The sequence below is a fragment of the Odocoileus virginianus genome, chromosome 3, assembly GCF_023699985.2.
Source record: "Odocoileus virginianus isolate 20LAN1187 ecotype Illinois chromosome 3, Ovbor_1.2, whole genome shotgun sequence".
Classification (NCBI taxonomy): Eukaryota; Metazoa; Chordata; class Mammalia; order Artiodactyla; family Cervidae; genus Odocoileus; species Odocoileus virginianus.
In genome coordinates, this window is record NC_069676.1 from 92091545 (window position 1) to 92106574 (window position 15030).

Sequence of the window (15030 nt, forward strand, 5' to 3'; positions counted from 1 at the left end):
TATTTTATAGCAAATAAGTATAAAAGTAAAAACTCCACTCTCAGCTTTCAAAGTTGAAAAGTCTTTAGGGAAAAATTCACTCTAGCAAATATTACTGAAAAACAAAACCCAAAATGGTTTCTTTTCTTTTTCTTTAATACCTCCTTTTCTTCCAATCCGACAATCCATAAACCGTTCTATTGTTTCAAATTCCTCTTCCTCAGGTTGAGGAACATCCTCTCCACAGACTTCCAGGAGGTCATCAGAATCTGTTTTCATTTCTTCATCTTCTTTATAGCTAACATTGACAGTTGCTTGGCGACGGGAGCTTCTTTTATCATTATCATATTCTTCTTCATCATCCTCCTCCTCCTCAGATGAATCAATCTGTCTCTTTTTTTGTCCAACAATCTTTTTTCCATTTTTTGACTTAGATCTAGGGAAAACCGAAGAAAAGAGGTATTTTACAGAAATACTGGCATAAAACAAGATTTGAGAAACTCTAAGAAAAAGAACGAATACCTTCTATAACCAACAATTTTCAGAATCAAACCAAGAACATACTATACTTACCTATTTTGAGGTTTTCTACTTTTAACTTTATTTTTTGGCTCATAATCAGATTCTGTTTCATCACAACTGCTTTTATCTCGCTCTTCTTCAGATTCTGAATCCGAACCAGACTGAGAGGGAGATCCCGATCCAGACATCTGCCAATCTTCACTGAATATAAAATATATAAAGGATGTTTACTTATACATGAGTGAGTAAAGTTGCTCAGTCGTGTCCGACTCTTTGCGACCCCATGGACTGTAGCCTACCAGGCTCCTCCATCCATGGGATTCTCCAGGCAAGAGTACTGGAGTGGGTTGCCATTTCCTTCTCCAGGGGAACTTCCCAATCCAGGGATGGAACCAGGGTCTCCCCTGTTGCAGGCAGACGCTTTACCCTCTGAGACACCACAAATAAAAGTTATACATATATAGCAAATTTTGTCTGACAAAATATAAAAATAATCAAGCTAAATTATATTCCAGCTAATATAAAAAATATCATTTTCACTTTTTATAAAAATACTCACTTATCTGTAGAATAAGAAAATGCTGGAAAATATTCTTTATAGATTTCTCCAACTCCAGAGTTTTTTGTTACTCATTTAATCATACCTCAAAATGTAACTCAAGTAAGTGTAGTTTAGGTGAAAACACAGTATGCAAATTTAGAGTCACAGTGCTTAATTTTGAAAATCCTGTCTAGTTATACTTGCCATTTCAAAATAGATTCTATAATAATTCCTTTCACTTTAATTTTGTGGAGATTGTGATTTTTAAAAACATACCCTTTAAAAAATGATTTTTAAAATATTATACATTAAGAAACTTAAAATAAGGTATCAAAAAATTGAAGAAAAAAATAAAAACATCCCATCTTAACCAACAGTCACTAACTACCTTACCCTTATTACTATCTTTAGTCTATTTAATTCCAAATAACATGGAAAGAACAAAGTGTTGTACTCCCTGCTAACACTCTACTACAGCATTAGCTTTGAATGGAAGGCACACATTAAGGCTCACACACACACCACATTCTGTGTCCAAGCTGCCGTTTCTGCTCCAGTGCTCTGCACGGCTCACACCAGTTACAACTGTGTCAGACTAAGGGCTGCATGAGCAAGCCACATGATAAAATCTGGTTTATGATATTAAAAAAAACATAATGGCAGAAGCTAATTTTTTATCTTGAGATTTTTTTTCAGTTTGCACATTAGACATAGCAATAGGCAGGATAAATGAAAAAAAATCTCCATTTTGTATTTTTACAGTAAGTATTATAATGATTTTTATATCCCAAAAAATCTAGCCATCATCCTAAATTACTCATATTTTAAAAATATTCTTTGCTTGCACTCATACTAAGTTTAGAAATTACTAATTCAGTGGAAAAGTTGAACAGTTGATAAGACACAGTAGCTGAAAACACACTTAGTAAAACAAAAGACAGATCTAAAGAAATCAGCCAGAATATAGCACAGCAATCAAAGGATAAAACATGTGATAAAGTAAGACTCATGGAGGACTGGAAGGGTGATCCAACAGATATATAAAAATAGGGATGATCCAAGACAGATAAAATATACATGTTAACTGTAGTAACAGAAATTTATAGAACGAAAAAGAGAAAATGCCAAGAGATACAATGACAGAATTTTTAGAAACTAGTAAAACTCATGAATCTTCATATTAAAGATGCATAAAATAAAGTGCATAAAGTGGGATAAATAAATAACAAATCCAAAGCTGGATGCACCAGTGTGAAAGTGCAGAATATCCAAGACAGAGAGATAAGACAACGGAACAATGTTTTTGAAGAAATGAGAGAGGAAACAACTCAGACCATCTAAAATATCAGAACTGAGACTTGAAGTGTTTTTAACACTTCCTGGGTCAAGATTTTTGGGAAATTACAGTGAGTTGCTAAATGAATTCTAAAGAGGAAGTAAATTTCACGTGCAGACAAATAAAAGGATAGTTATTCATATCAGAACTATCTGAAATCCATCATCTTTGGTCCCAACATTCCTATCTAAGTTTTTCAAGTTATTAAGATCTTCTGATATTGTGACTAAGAAGATCTTTGAAGTTAAAAAAAAAATACGTGAGAGGTGTTATAGGAGATAAACAAGTGGCACAAAAAAACTCATGTGTCACAGAAACATAAAAGAATTAATGGTTTAAATTAACCTAATAAAATGCCCTGAACCAAGAAGTTCACTTCTGGCAACAATTGGTCATAAAGGAAGAAATATAAATCACTGGGATTTTCTTGATATAAAAGTAACCAGTTGAACAAAATGGCGTACTCTTTATGCTTTTTCCTTTTGACCTCACTGGATGAGTCATCGGAATCTTCACTGCTAGAGGAATCCTGTAGAGAAAAATATACAAAGTTAACACTGTTAATGATTAGAATTCAACGATAGTAACATTTTTCCTTGTCATACTATTAAACATTCACTTTACTAATAAAACTGTAAACTTTTTTCCATGTCATGTTTATACCATAAATTAGCATATAAAGTAATTACATTTTTACTGCAAATATGTAACAGTCAGTGAAATCAGGTAAACATCACCATGTCAGCATTTTGTATAAAATCTTATAATCTACCATTTCTGGATACTACTACTGTTGCCTAGTAAGACCTCAAAAAGGAATCCTAATTGTTGGTATGTCAAATCCTCATTTAGTATTTTTCTTCCTCTGTAGGCAGTTTTTGATATACAGATACCGCCCCCCCCCAATCTTTGAAAGTTAAATTTACCACTACACTTTTACAAAAGAACCTACACTAGCCACTGTTTTCACTAACTGAAACAAATCTGAAGAGAATGTTCACTTTTACAAAACCCAGCAAAAAGAGCAATTAGCATTTGTTTCGCAGCAAGCTGTTACTGAGGTGGCAAGCATGCAGGTGGCACCTTCAAGCGCCTTCCCTGGGAACTATCTCAGCACTGAGCTGCCAGGATTCTGAACTGTGCCTGTGAACATCTGTGCTTACCTCACTTTCCCCATGACAGTTACCAAGATGTGTCTTAAGGAAAGAGCCTCTTTGCTTTTCTATACCACTTGGCTTAGGAAAAAGGACACTCCATTTTCGGATAGGTGGGGAAACCTATAATTCTTCCTGAATGTTTTTGTGCAAACATACACGCATGCGTGCTCATGTGCACAGGAACTACACTGTTTATGGTAAAAATATGTCTATATTTCAAGGCTACTGATGCACACTTAAATGTAGTTATTTTCCTATCCTTCTAATACCCGTACTCTTTCTAGTAATTTCATAAATAGCCCCCAGTTAAATAATTAGGCATCAAGGCTACTTTTCAGATAACAGTTTTCACAATGAACAGTCACCTCCTCTGATCCACTATTAGATGAAGCTTGATGCTGCTGCTGCTGCTGCTGCTGCTTCTTAAGCATTGCAGATCTCTGAACAGCCAAAATACTAGGGCTCGATTTCCAGAACTGTAATAGAGATATACACAAGTGAAGATGTACAAAGTTTTGAGAAAACTGGAAAAGGATAATCTACTGAAAACCAATATCAACATTTTCACTGCCTCCAAATAATAAATAATAGTTAAGACTATTTTCCTTATTCACATACATGTAAAACAATATTGCTGCAATATAATTAAATAAATGCTGAGCTTTAGATGTATATAATTAATTTATGGTGTGTTGAGTTTCACAGATAGACAGCCTTAATCAATATATTCTTTGGTGTTAGGACTATTGTCAAAAACAACATGATAATACATGCCACCAGTGCTATTCAAAGTGTGGCCACCTATCTTTTTAACTGGTGTGAGGTGAAGACGAGGAGCTTGAGTCAGAATGCAAATTAACTAAGCACAGTTTCAGTTCAACTGACTTCTTTGTTTCTGGTAGCAGAACTTCCTACATTAAGGAAGCTGTGTGTATATTCTGGCCCAAGCATGGTATCATGACTGGTACTCTAAGTAACACTCTGTATACTATTGTGATGTATAGAAAGTTTTACTAAATCTTATAATTGCTTTTTTTAAACAGAATGGCCCTTAGCATATTCTACCACATATCTTCAAGGAAGCAGAATTCTATTAAATACTCCTATTGGCAATATATTATATCCTCTGAAGATCTTGAAAGTAGACATAACACTGTAAAATTAACAAAAAGACCTCAAAATCCTTAAATTTTTATCCACGAGACACTGAGTATTTATGTAACAATTTCTGCTTCAAAACACGTTTCATGTGTGTTCATTTTATACTTGTCTTATACATCAACAGTTACAGACTGCTGCTCTTCCAAGCCAATTAGTCCACAGATGACAACAAGTTTGAGAATAATTTAAAGTGCATTTTAATACTTAAAATCAACATTTTCTAAAAGCTAGATCAAGAATGCTCTGAACCAATGCTGTACATTTTCCCAAAGTAATACAGGAAATCTACCTGTCATTGGATACATTATTCATTACCTCAGCTCCATCAACTTTCGGTGGTTTTGCTTGAACTTTATTTTCTCGGGAATTGTCTGACTCAGACTCTGACTGACTGCCCGATTCGGATCCAGAGTCTGAGTCGCTGCTACCTGACTGGCTACTGCTTCCATCACTACTGCTTCCAGAACTCGAACCAGATCCAGAGCCTGAAGCTGACCCAGAATCATCATCCGACTGGCTACAATTTAAAAATAAATAGATTTCAAACAAAATTAATTCAAAATTTAGCTTTTCTTAACTCAGCAAAAAGCTCCACATCATTAAGCCTTGTTTGTTTAGTATGTCAACCTTCCATAGCCAAACAAATAGAAAAAGGAATTAATGTTAATTTACAGCAATAACTGACTTGATAAATTTAGTAGCTTGGGCTAAAACATAAACAATTAGATCACAATCTTCCTCCACGGGTAATGAACAAAACCTACCAAGTACAGAATCCTGGGCTAGAAACTTAGAATAACAAAATATTTAAGACACAGTCCCTATCCTTAAAAGGCTATCTGATATATAACTAAGCTATGATAAAGTATAATTTACTAAAAAATAAGATTACTGAATTCTTCTCTGAGAAAATTATTCAATCTTTTATGGTTGCATAGTAATAAGTCTGAAATAGTAAATTTTCAAAATCTTTCCTAGCCTCTGTACACACACACACACACACACTTTTCAGCACTTATTTCCAGTCCAAAGCAGTCTAGAAATGGTCTGGACCTAAATGACTGTGTAAATCAATGTTATCCGAAAGGCCATTTGTTAACTGGTGTTTACATTTGAAGCGCTGAAAACCAGGGCATTAAATTTTTTAAACGCATGGCAGACTCAGCTTTTGATGTAATTTTATCTGACTTTATGAGAAACAACAGGTAACATCACACACACAAAGCAAAAAAACCTCAAGCTTCTTAATCCTCTTGCTGTAGTTTTCAGAAACACCACTAGATGGAGGTATTACTCTACAAAGACTACAAGATCAAACAGTAACCCTTCCTAAAAGTAATTTTTGAGAGCAAGGCATTAATAGTTTCTACATGGAAACACAGACATAAAAGTTTACAAGAAGACATTTGGTTCTAAAAGTTTTGCTTACAGTGTGAACAAACATACACCTATTTTTAAAATTTGGGATCCTAGTGGAATATGTTTTTCTTCATAGGAAGAGTAAACAAAAAGTTCCATCTTAAAGCCTACATCAAGACCATTTCTGCCACAGTTTCTACCCTACAGACACATGGTTCAAGAATAGCATAGTGCCTTTTAATTAAAAAACAAAATTGACCATTCTGCATTCTATTTGGGCCCTTGAAATTAAGAATATCAGAGAAGATATTTTTCCTGACACACAATTTCATTTTTCCTTTAACCCACTAGGTAAGCGACATTTTTCATTTATTACTTTAGCAAAAAACAATCATTTGCTAGGCACTGGGAAGACCAAGATGAGACAAATAGTCCTTACCATTATAAGAACTTCTAACCTAGTATGGAGAGACAGTGATGTCAACCAATAAATACCTCTGGGTTATAAAATAATTCAACCAGGGGGTATGAAGAACATAAACAAGTCAGGCACAGTAACTGGAGAACATTTAGAAGAAAGTGAAGATGAACTAATCCTTTAGAAAGAAGAATTAAGTAGAAGGGGTATCATTTTAAATGCTTATAAGCTTCTTGAAGGTACTGTTTATTTTTTCCCAGAGTATCTTTCACAACACAGGTGGACACTCAGTAAATACCTAAAAAGTAAACGGATGGATAACTGAATCTGGGAGCTATCATGGGCCTATATTCTTAATTATATCCTGAGTAGTCATAAAATAGCTAGTCAAAATTCCTTCAAGATTCCTTGTTAATGTATCAATATTCTTAAGCGAATGCAGGAATCTTCCTTTCATACACTTTAGGTGAAAGTAGTTCTGGCTGATGATAAAAGCAAACAGCCTGAGCCTAGACTACTCTAAAGGCATAGGCTTATTATCAGAATGTCTTCACCTTAGGTATTAAAAGCATGAAGTATTTATTTCACTTAAATTGTTCATAGCCGGACTAAGAATATACACAGAATTAGTAAGGAATACCTTATATACTGCCATAGAATGAGACACAGTTATGTAAAAAAAGCAAGATAAAGACTGCGTTTATAGTATGCTTCCTTTGTGTGTGACGGGAGAAATATTTACACATATTTGCTTATGCTTTTTTCAAAAGCAATAATGGTGTATAGAACAATTAAGTTAAAAATGGTTACCTACAAAGAGAGGGGAAAGAAGAAAGCAGAAGGAACAAGGATTGAAATGAACTGTCAATTTCTGAACCATGCAAATGTTTTACACAATTTATTTTAAAAGGAAATTCTAATACTTGAGAGATAAATATATATAGGTTTGGGGAAGGGGGTAACAGTGAGACATAAAATTCTGACGAAAAACAGGTAAAAAGCCTCTCCGTAATGAAGTAGTTCTATTTCAATTCACTGTTGCATATGCTGTTTCCAAAATAAAAATCAAACATGGCCTAACTAGGTAAGTCTTTAGTGGTTCTGTAACAAAAGTCAAACATCTATGAGGTGCAGGAATTTGTCTCTGCCAACCTATCTCCAGCCAGTTTCCCATCTACACCCTTGGTTTCAGTGATGGCATACTACTTGTAATTCTCAGAAAGTGAGTTTCTCTTTCCACTTTCTGCTTTTGCATAATTACTTCCTTTTTTATTTTTTCACTATATAATTTCTACTTGAGCCTCACTTCATGGATACTTCTCTGACAAATCTCTCCTGACTCCAAAATTAAATCACCCCAACATTAAAGCTTTCCAAGCAGAAGGGCTGCCCTAGCTCAGATGGTAAAGCGTCTGCCTGCAATGCAGGAGACCAGGGTTTCATCCCTGGGTCAGGAAGATGCCTTAGAGAAGGAAATGGCAACCCCCTCCAGTATTACTGGCCTGGAGAATCCCATGGACAGAGGAGCCTGGTGGGCTGCAGTCCATGGGGTCACAAAGTCGGACATGACTAAGCAACTAGCGCACACACACACACACAACATTAAAGCAGGAATACTTACCACAGTATTCCCACAATATCCTGTACCTGTTACTATCTTAGCTATAAGCACATTATGTAATATTCACTGTACTTTGTTTTATTTTTTGGTATTCTACCGTATGTTCCTAGAGTGCTGGAATTTTTACTTGTTCTTTGTATGCTGAGCACTAAATGAAAGGCTCAATATATGTTTGGTGAGTGAATGGATATATACATAAGCAAACAAATCAAAGATGCTTAAGGATTTAATATCCTATATAAAATTCACAGAGTTCGACTATAAAAATATTTCTCAGTTCCAATTAACATTTTATTTATTTAGGTAGTAATCAATACCACTGATTTTTTAATACAATATAAGTATCTGTATACCACTTAAGAGTTATCCTTATGAATTATATTAAATCTCAATAGCCCAATAGTATAAGGCAGAAGATTATTAAAAATACTGAATTCTTTCCCTTATCATTCTCAATTTACAAAAGAAAACTCATCATATGGGTACTTAGATAAAAGAGTTTTCTTAGGGTAAATTAAGTAAAAAAAAATACATTTAAAAGATAAAACAGCAATTCAAATTAAAGTTTCAAGACTGTTTTTATGCTCAATTTCAAATATGAACAAGAGCAATCGAATAACCATTTATCTATCAACCAGCTTCACAATTATCAACTCATGCCAATTTTGTTTCAAATAATCTAGCTTTCCACAAACACACAATCTCAAACATACTGAAATTTCATCCATAAATACTTTAGTACTTACATGTAAAAACAAACAACAAAAACTCCACTATTTTTAAACATCCACAAAACTAGTATCATTTTTTTAAAAAATCACTTATTTTCTTAATGCTAAATATGAAATTATTATTACATAATATTAAATATCCAGTTTAGTTTATCTTTTTAGTTGATTTCATTTCTTCACTGACTGAATGGAAATACAAACATGGTTCATATTCTGCGGCTGAATCACATATTTAAGTCTCTTTCATTAACCTAACAGTTTCCTCTCCCTCTTCTTTTCCCCCTGCAATTTATTTTGTGGAATAAATTAGGCATTTTTTCATGCAGACACTTCCTGCTTTTCAGATTTTACTAACTGCACTTCTGTGGTATTATTTGACATATTTTTCTGTCCCTTGTGTTTCTTATAAATTGTCAGATCTAGAGGCTCAGACTTAATTCAGTTTTCCTTGGCAAGAACATGTCTGAAAAGTTCCTGTCGACCTCTAGTTAAAAAAAAAAAAAACCAATGTTTGGTTGTCTCTGTGTGTGAGGTTGTCTGATGTGTGTGCTCATGTTATTTTCAGCCTTATCCCTCCATTACATAGCTCCTCATAAGCCCTACACAAGCAGATCCACTACTTATTTAAAGGCAGTAAAATAGTGATATTGTTATTCTTTACTTACCCATTATATCATTTCTTCACTAATAGGTGGAATATTTATATTATGAGAAGTTTTCCCCCATTATATTTGTTAACTTTTGAGGTACAGTTCACACAGGAAAGGCATTTTCACTTATTTTCCTTCTTTTTCAGCTTTCAAAATGAGCTAAATTGCTAGCAACCTTTCAAGATAAGACAACCAATAATGTTCTAAGTCTCACTGAAATTATTTGAAACGGTTTACAACCCATTATCATCATTAATACCCAAACTGTCCCCTCTTTAGCGAACAGGAAACCCTTTATTACTTCCTGAATCCTTTTCACAAGACCTCAAGTTGTCTTTGACAGCTTCCTCACTTTCTGGTCTGACAAGATGAACCAGGCTCATCTTGTGTATTTCTTGCCTCAAACTGTAACGAGGGCATTTCATCAAAAAGCCTTGCTTCTGTTTATGTTGGAAATTGAACTGCAACCTGAGTGGATTGGTTATTGTTTGTAAGATTTTTTTTTAATGAGGTAGGATATGTGTATTTTTAGAGACAATGTATTAAGGATTAATACCAATATTTTCAATTTAAATTTGTAGGTTTTTTACTTCTTTGATTTTTCTATTTATACATACCATCACTTGGGTTGAGTTTCTTGGTTCCAAATGACACTAGTAAAATCATTTATTTGCTGTATCTTAGAATACATATAACAGTTTCAAAATAGTAATACCATTATTATATGGTTACTAAAAAGTTAACATTTCTTCACAATTCTTTTTCGCCTTCAGGAATACTCACCCTTACTGTCAAAATATTGCTTTGAAGCCAACTAAAATTGTTTATTTCTGTATGGTCACTAATTTTGTTTAATTACGGTCATTTGCTTTTACTTCAGTTTTAGGAACTGCTTTTTATTCACTTTGATTTAATGCTATTAATTTACTTAGCTTCAACTTGAAAGGTACAAAAGTTATAATCCAAAATTCCTCCCACTACAGTAATTATTTTTATGTTTCATTTATTTTTCCTTTCTCAATATAAGCAAATTATAAATAATAGTATTTTTATATTCCTCTTTCACAAATGATTACTAACATATTTATAATCTTAAACAGTTGATGCCATATTGTATATACATTGTATCCTGGAGATCACTGCACAACAGGGTACAGAGATATATTCCCCTTTCTTTTATGCAACTACATATTCTCCATTTTGTAGATAACAGCATAGTTTCAACCTGTCCCTCAAAGATGAACGAATCTTTGATACCACAATGATACAAAAAAAAAACCCTATGTATCATTTTGCATTTATGACAGTGTACCTTATTCACTACTTATCAATCAATGTAAACATACAACCTTTGAAGTTTTAAATTTATAATCAGCTAGCACCCAGATCTTGATTCCAAAATACAAATCCCACTTTAGTACACTAGGTGTCCTTCAGGAAATGGTGGATCCTAAGGCTGGGAACGCTGTACCCTCTAAGCCACCAGGAAGATAGGAAGGTACCAGATGAACCAAAATAAGCTTGCTGTGCCAAAAAGCAAAATACTAAAAACAAAGAGAACAAAAAAAACAGGATATAGGAGCCAACCTGAAGGGCTTCCATTGGCTAAATCTGATTTGGGCATCAAAACAAACAGTAAAAGATAATTACCTAGTAAATAAAATAGGAATCCTCAAGTCCAGGCTGACGACAGGTAGACAGGGAGATGAAAGACAGATGGCAGGGGAGGGCTGATAGAATTCTGAATGCCAGCTGGTGATGTGGACAGGGGGGTAGTGCTGGAGAGTTACCATTCTGCAATCATCATAGAAAACCCTGATTTGGGCAAAAGCACCAAAGCTGCTAAACATGGGGTGGGGGCAGGCTTTGGAGAGATGTACTGTTTATTAGCTATATTAATGGATAAATTAGAAACTACAGTGGGAAAAAAAGAAGACACTACCCTGTCCTGGTGATCAAACCTGGTATCACCAATAGGGACTGACATAGATGATGAGCCCCCAGATCCGATACCTTTGTGAAGGACATACAGTCACTCACACGGCCCTCCAGCCAGGGGACGCAGAGCATAGGGGGGGCCCAGAGTAGGGGGACCAAGTGGAGGGGGTGTGTAACCTGGATCGAATCATAAGGAAACAGGTAGAATCTAAACTGTGAGATACAGTCTAGAAAATAACCAGCCTACATGTAGCCTTCAAAATGCTTATGTCAAGAAAGACAAAGAAGAACTGTTCTAGATTAAAGGAGATTAAAGAGACATAACAACCAAATCCAATTTTAGACAGAACCCTGTACTGACAGATGACTGGGATGACTGACAAAACTGGAATACACATTAAACATTAAAGTATATTAACTTAAATTTTCCTGGATTTAATTAGTATACAGGGTTTATGTAAGAGGATTCCTTGGCTCTTATATATATAGATAGATATACTGAAGTATTAATGCATAAATGGATATAATTTTTGCAACCTACTCTCAAACTATTCAGGAAAAGTATGGATTACATATAAACATGTGTGTATGAAGGGTGAGGATAAAAGAGAAATGTGGAAAAGCTAACAATCAGTGCATGCAGACAGAGAGTACACACAGGAAGTTCTCGGTACTATTCTTGCATTGTTTCTATAATTTGAAATTAATTCAAAATTAAAATACTAATAAACAAAAATTTCTCCAACGCCACAAGTTTTGGTCACTAATATTCAATATTGTGAAATCTCACATTCAAATAATAAAAGCTACAAAGGTGAGGAAGTTTTAAAGCTGCAGAAGTCAAATGCATATGAAACAGGGAAGTAAGTAAACATTCAGTGGCATGAAAAAGAAGTATCAAAAATTCAGTCAATAAAACGGCTAAGCTGTACAGGTAGAAATATAAAAACTGTCTAAAGCTTTTCCTTAGGAGATATGAAAAGGCAAAAATACCAAGGAGGGGAGATTAAAGATAACTGCCTACAACAGCAGCCTCAGAAACTGCTAATCGCCTAACTCAGCATGTCTTCTTTTCCTTACTAACAGAAACCTCAAGGTTAAGGTCCACCCAGTATAAAAAGGGTATAGCACAAGCTCCTTGCAGCAAAGTATGTCTACTAGCTAAAAGTTTCAACAAATGAGATATAAGCAGAAATGTTGGGCTGTACTTCCCAAAAGGCTACTCAAGCAGGCTGACTCAGCTAGGAAATGCTCCCTTTCCTTGGCCCTTCTGTTTGCTTTCAAAATTTCCAGCTGTCTGACAGTAGGGAAACTGCTCAAAATTCACATCTGCACAGATTCTTTTCATATAAAAGTCAACATTCTTTTACCATACTCCCAAGGTTATGATAAGTCAGTGTTCTTAATGACTTGAGTGACCACAAAAAATTAGTACTCTGTTCAGTAAGACATTAAATCCATTTTTAAATTGTTTTTTCAAATTAAATTTTTAGGAGCTTTAGCACACTATCATCAACAGTGTACTTCCTTCTTATTGTTTCCATATAACTAAAATGTTATGATTCTGTTATCTCTGGATTAGCTTTGAGAAATGCTTTTCAAACTAACAAACATCAAATGAACATCCCTCTCTGACTTTGCAGTTACGCCTTGGCTCCATCTCATAGGCTCTGGTCACACCTTGAGGGGTTTTAATGGCTCACCTTTGTTCTTGGGATAAAATGGTTAAAATCTGACCTCTGCCTACCTTTCCAAGTTATCTCCCAAACATCTCTATTGTGCACTCTAGGTTAACTTCCTTCAGTTTTGGAATCGGCCAGGCCGTCTCACCTCATAGGCCTGGTATAAAGCAGCTCTCCCTACCTGGGACGCTTGTTAATCCCCACGCTGCCTTCCTCCCTAGGTGGAGACCTCTTCCCGCAGGAGTGGTCAGCCAGCCAGCATGGCGCCCGGCACTGAGCGCACTGGACAAGCTGGTGTGAGCACAGCGGCGGTACACTCAGCCACTGCGCCCCACCTTCTGCACGCTACCTAACGTGCACTCTGAAGATCTACTTGTGAGCTAACAAATGGTTAATACCACTTTCTCATTACTTCTTCAAAAATAGCATAAGTCTAAGTCTTTCACAGAAACTTTCTTGTTCTTACTTTTCTGTCTCTACTTTTCTCTTTTGGGTTTTTTCTTCCTTCAAGTCATCTAACTTAAAAGTGTTTGGGGGAAAAGAATTTTAAGAAGAAACTTTTAAGAATCAGATGATCTGAAAACACTAGGTTCACTTCCCACATGGTCACAATTGTCTATATCTAAGTAGCACTGGTTCCTTTCAATGGAGGATTTGACCTCCAATTTGGCCAGTTGCCTCCCCTAAACAAATGTCTTATACCTGGACAGCTTCATACATTTACGCTATCTGTTTGGCCCTTTGGCTGTTTCTCATTTATGCTCCAATTAAGACAAAATTTTTAATACCTTTTTATAGCTTTCAAAATATTTTGGTACTGAAACCCATTTTATACTCACAATAAGAGCAAAATGTCCTTGAAGGCACACAGTTTTTATAGACCATTTTTAGAGAAGACAACCCTTCTAAGGACCCAGCAATAAGGACACTTAACTCTGTGGTCAAATACTAAGTTCTGATCCCAACTCCAGCATCCTGTCTGGAGAGCTTGTATCCTTCCAAAAATCCTGTGCTGCCATGTTTGCTCAGAATTTACTGCTCCAAGTCCCCTTCTGTGCCTGGCAAACCAAAGCTTTCTCTAAAGTTCAGCAGCACATATACTTTTCCCCCTCTGCCCTGTATTATTTAGCATTTTCATGTGTCTGTGGGTAGAAGTGCTTTGGAGTGCAAGTCCATGTTAGCTTAGCCCCTTTTCTCTATACCTCCTTTTCTCTATACTCAACTTTACACTCTTATCAGTCCTGTGAACTGAAGAAAATACTAACACCTATACTGGGTACTTAAGAATGATGTATTTTCAAGTGAATAAACAAAGATTCTTTTGTGTTACAAAGAAAAATAAGTTTTTTTATCACAGATATTGGAAACTAGTCTGTAACGGAACATAAAGGAAGAATGAATAAAATAATGACCTGCTAAGAAAGGGACAGAAGTAGACACTGCTCTCCTATCACCAGATCACCAACAGAAGAAATAGCCCTGCTAAATCCTGGAACAGACAGAAAAATCAAAAGTAAAGCTGGAACTTCCCTGGTGGTCCAGTGGTTAAGACTCAATGCCGTCAATGCAGGGGGCATGGGATCAACCCCTGGTCAGGGAACGAAGATCCCATGTGCTGCAGAACGACTAAGCCCACACCCCACTGTCACTGGGCCCACGTGCTCCAGAGCCCACGCGCCCCAACAAGAGGCCCTGTACCACAGTGAAAGATCCCACATGCCACACAAAGACTTGATGCAGCCAAACAAATAAACGTTCATAACAAACAAACAAAAACAGTAGCGCTAATGAAGAAGAAAAAAGACTATATTCAAACATCCTATGCTTCCCTGGTGGCTCAGAGGGTAAAGCGTCTGCCTGAAATGCGGGAGACCTGGGTTTGATCCCTGGGTCGGGAAGAACCCCTGGAGAAGGAAATGGCAACCCACTCCAGTA

At 35.7% G+C, this 15030-nt stretch overlaps 1 protein-coding gene across 3 annotated transcripts in view; it reads right to left on the reverse strand.

Annotated features, from left to right (window-relative positions):
* Positions 1–15030, reverse strand: part of CHD1 (chromodomain helicase DNA binding protein 1) — a 74790-nt gene that overhangs the window by 43274 nt on the left and 16486 nt on the right. For all 3 annotated transcript variants that reach the window (XM_070465855.1, XM_070465854.1, XM_070465856.1), the window contains 5 exons: positions 5012–5213; positions 3901–4011; positions 2843–2907; positions 553–702; positions 141–415 (listed from right to left, as the gene is read on the reverse strand). In XM_070465855.1, coding sequence (XP_070321956.1) covers positions 141–415; positions 553–702; positions 2843–2907; positions 3901–4011; positions 5012–5213 — 803 coding nt within the window. The remainder of the gene's footprint in view (positions 1–140; positions 416–552; positions 703–2842; positions 2908–3900; positions 4012–5011; positions 5214–15030) is intronic.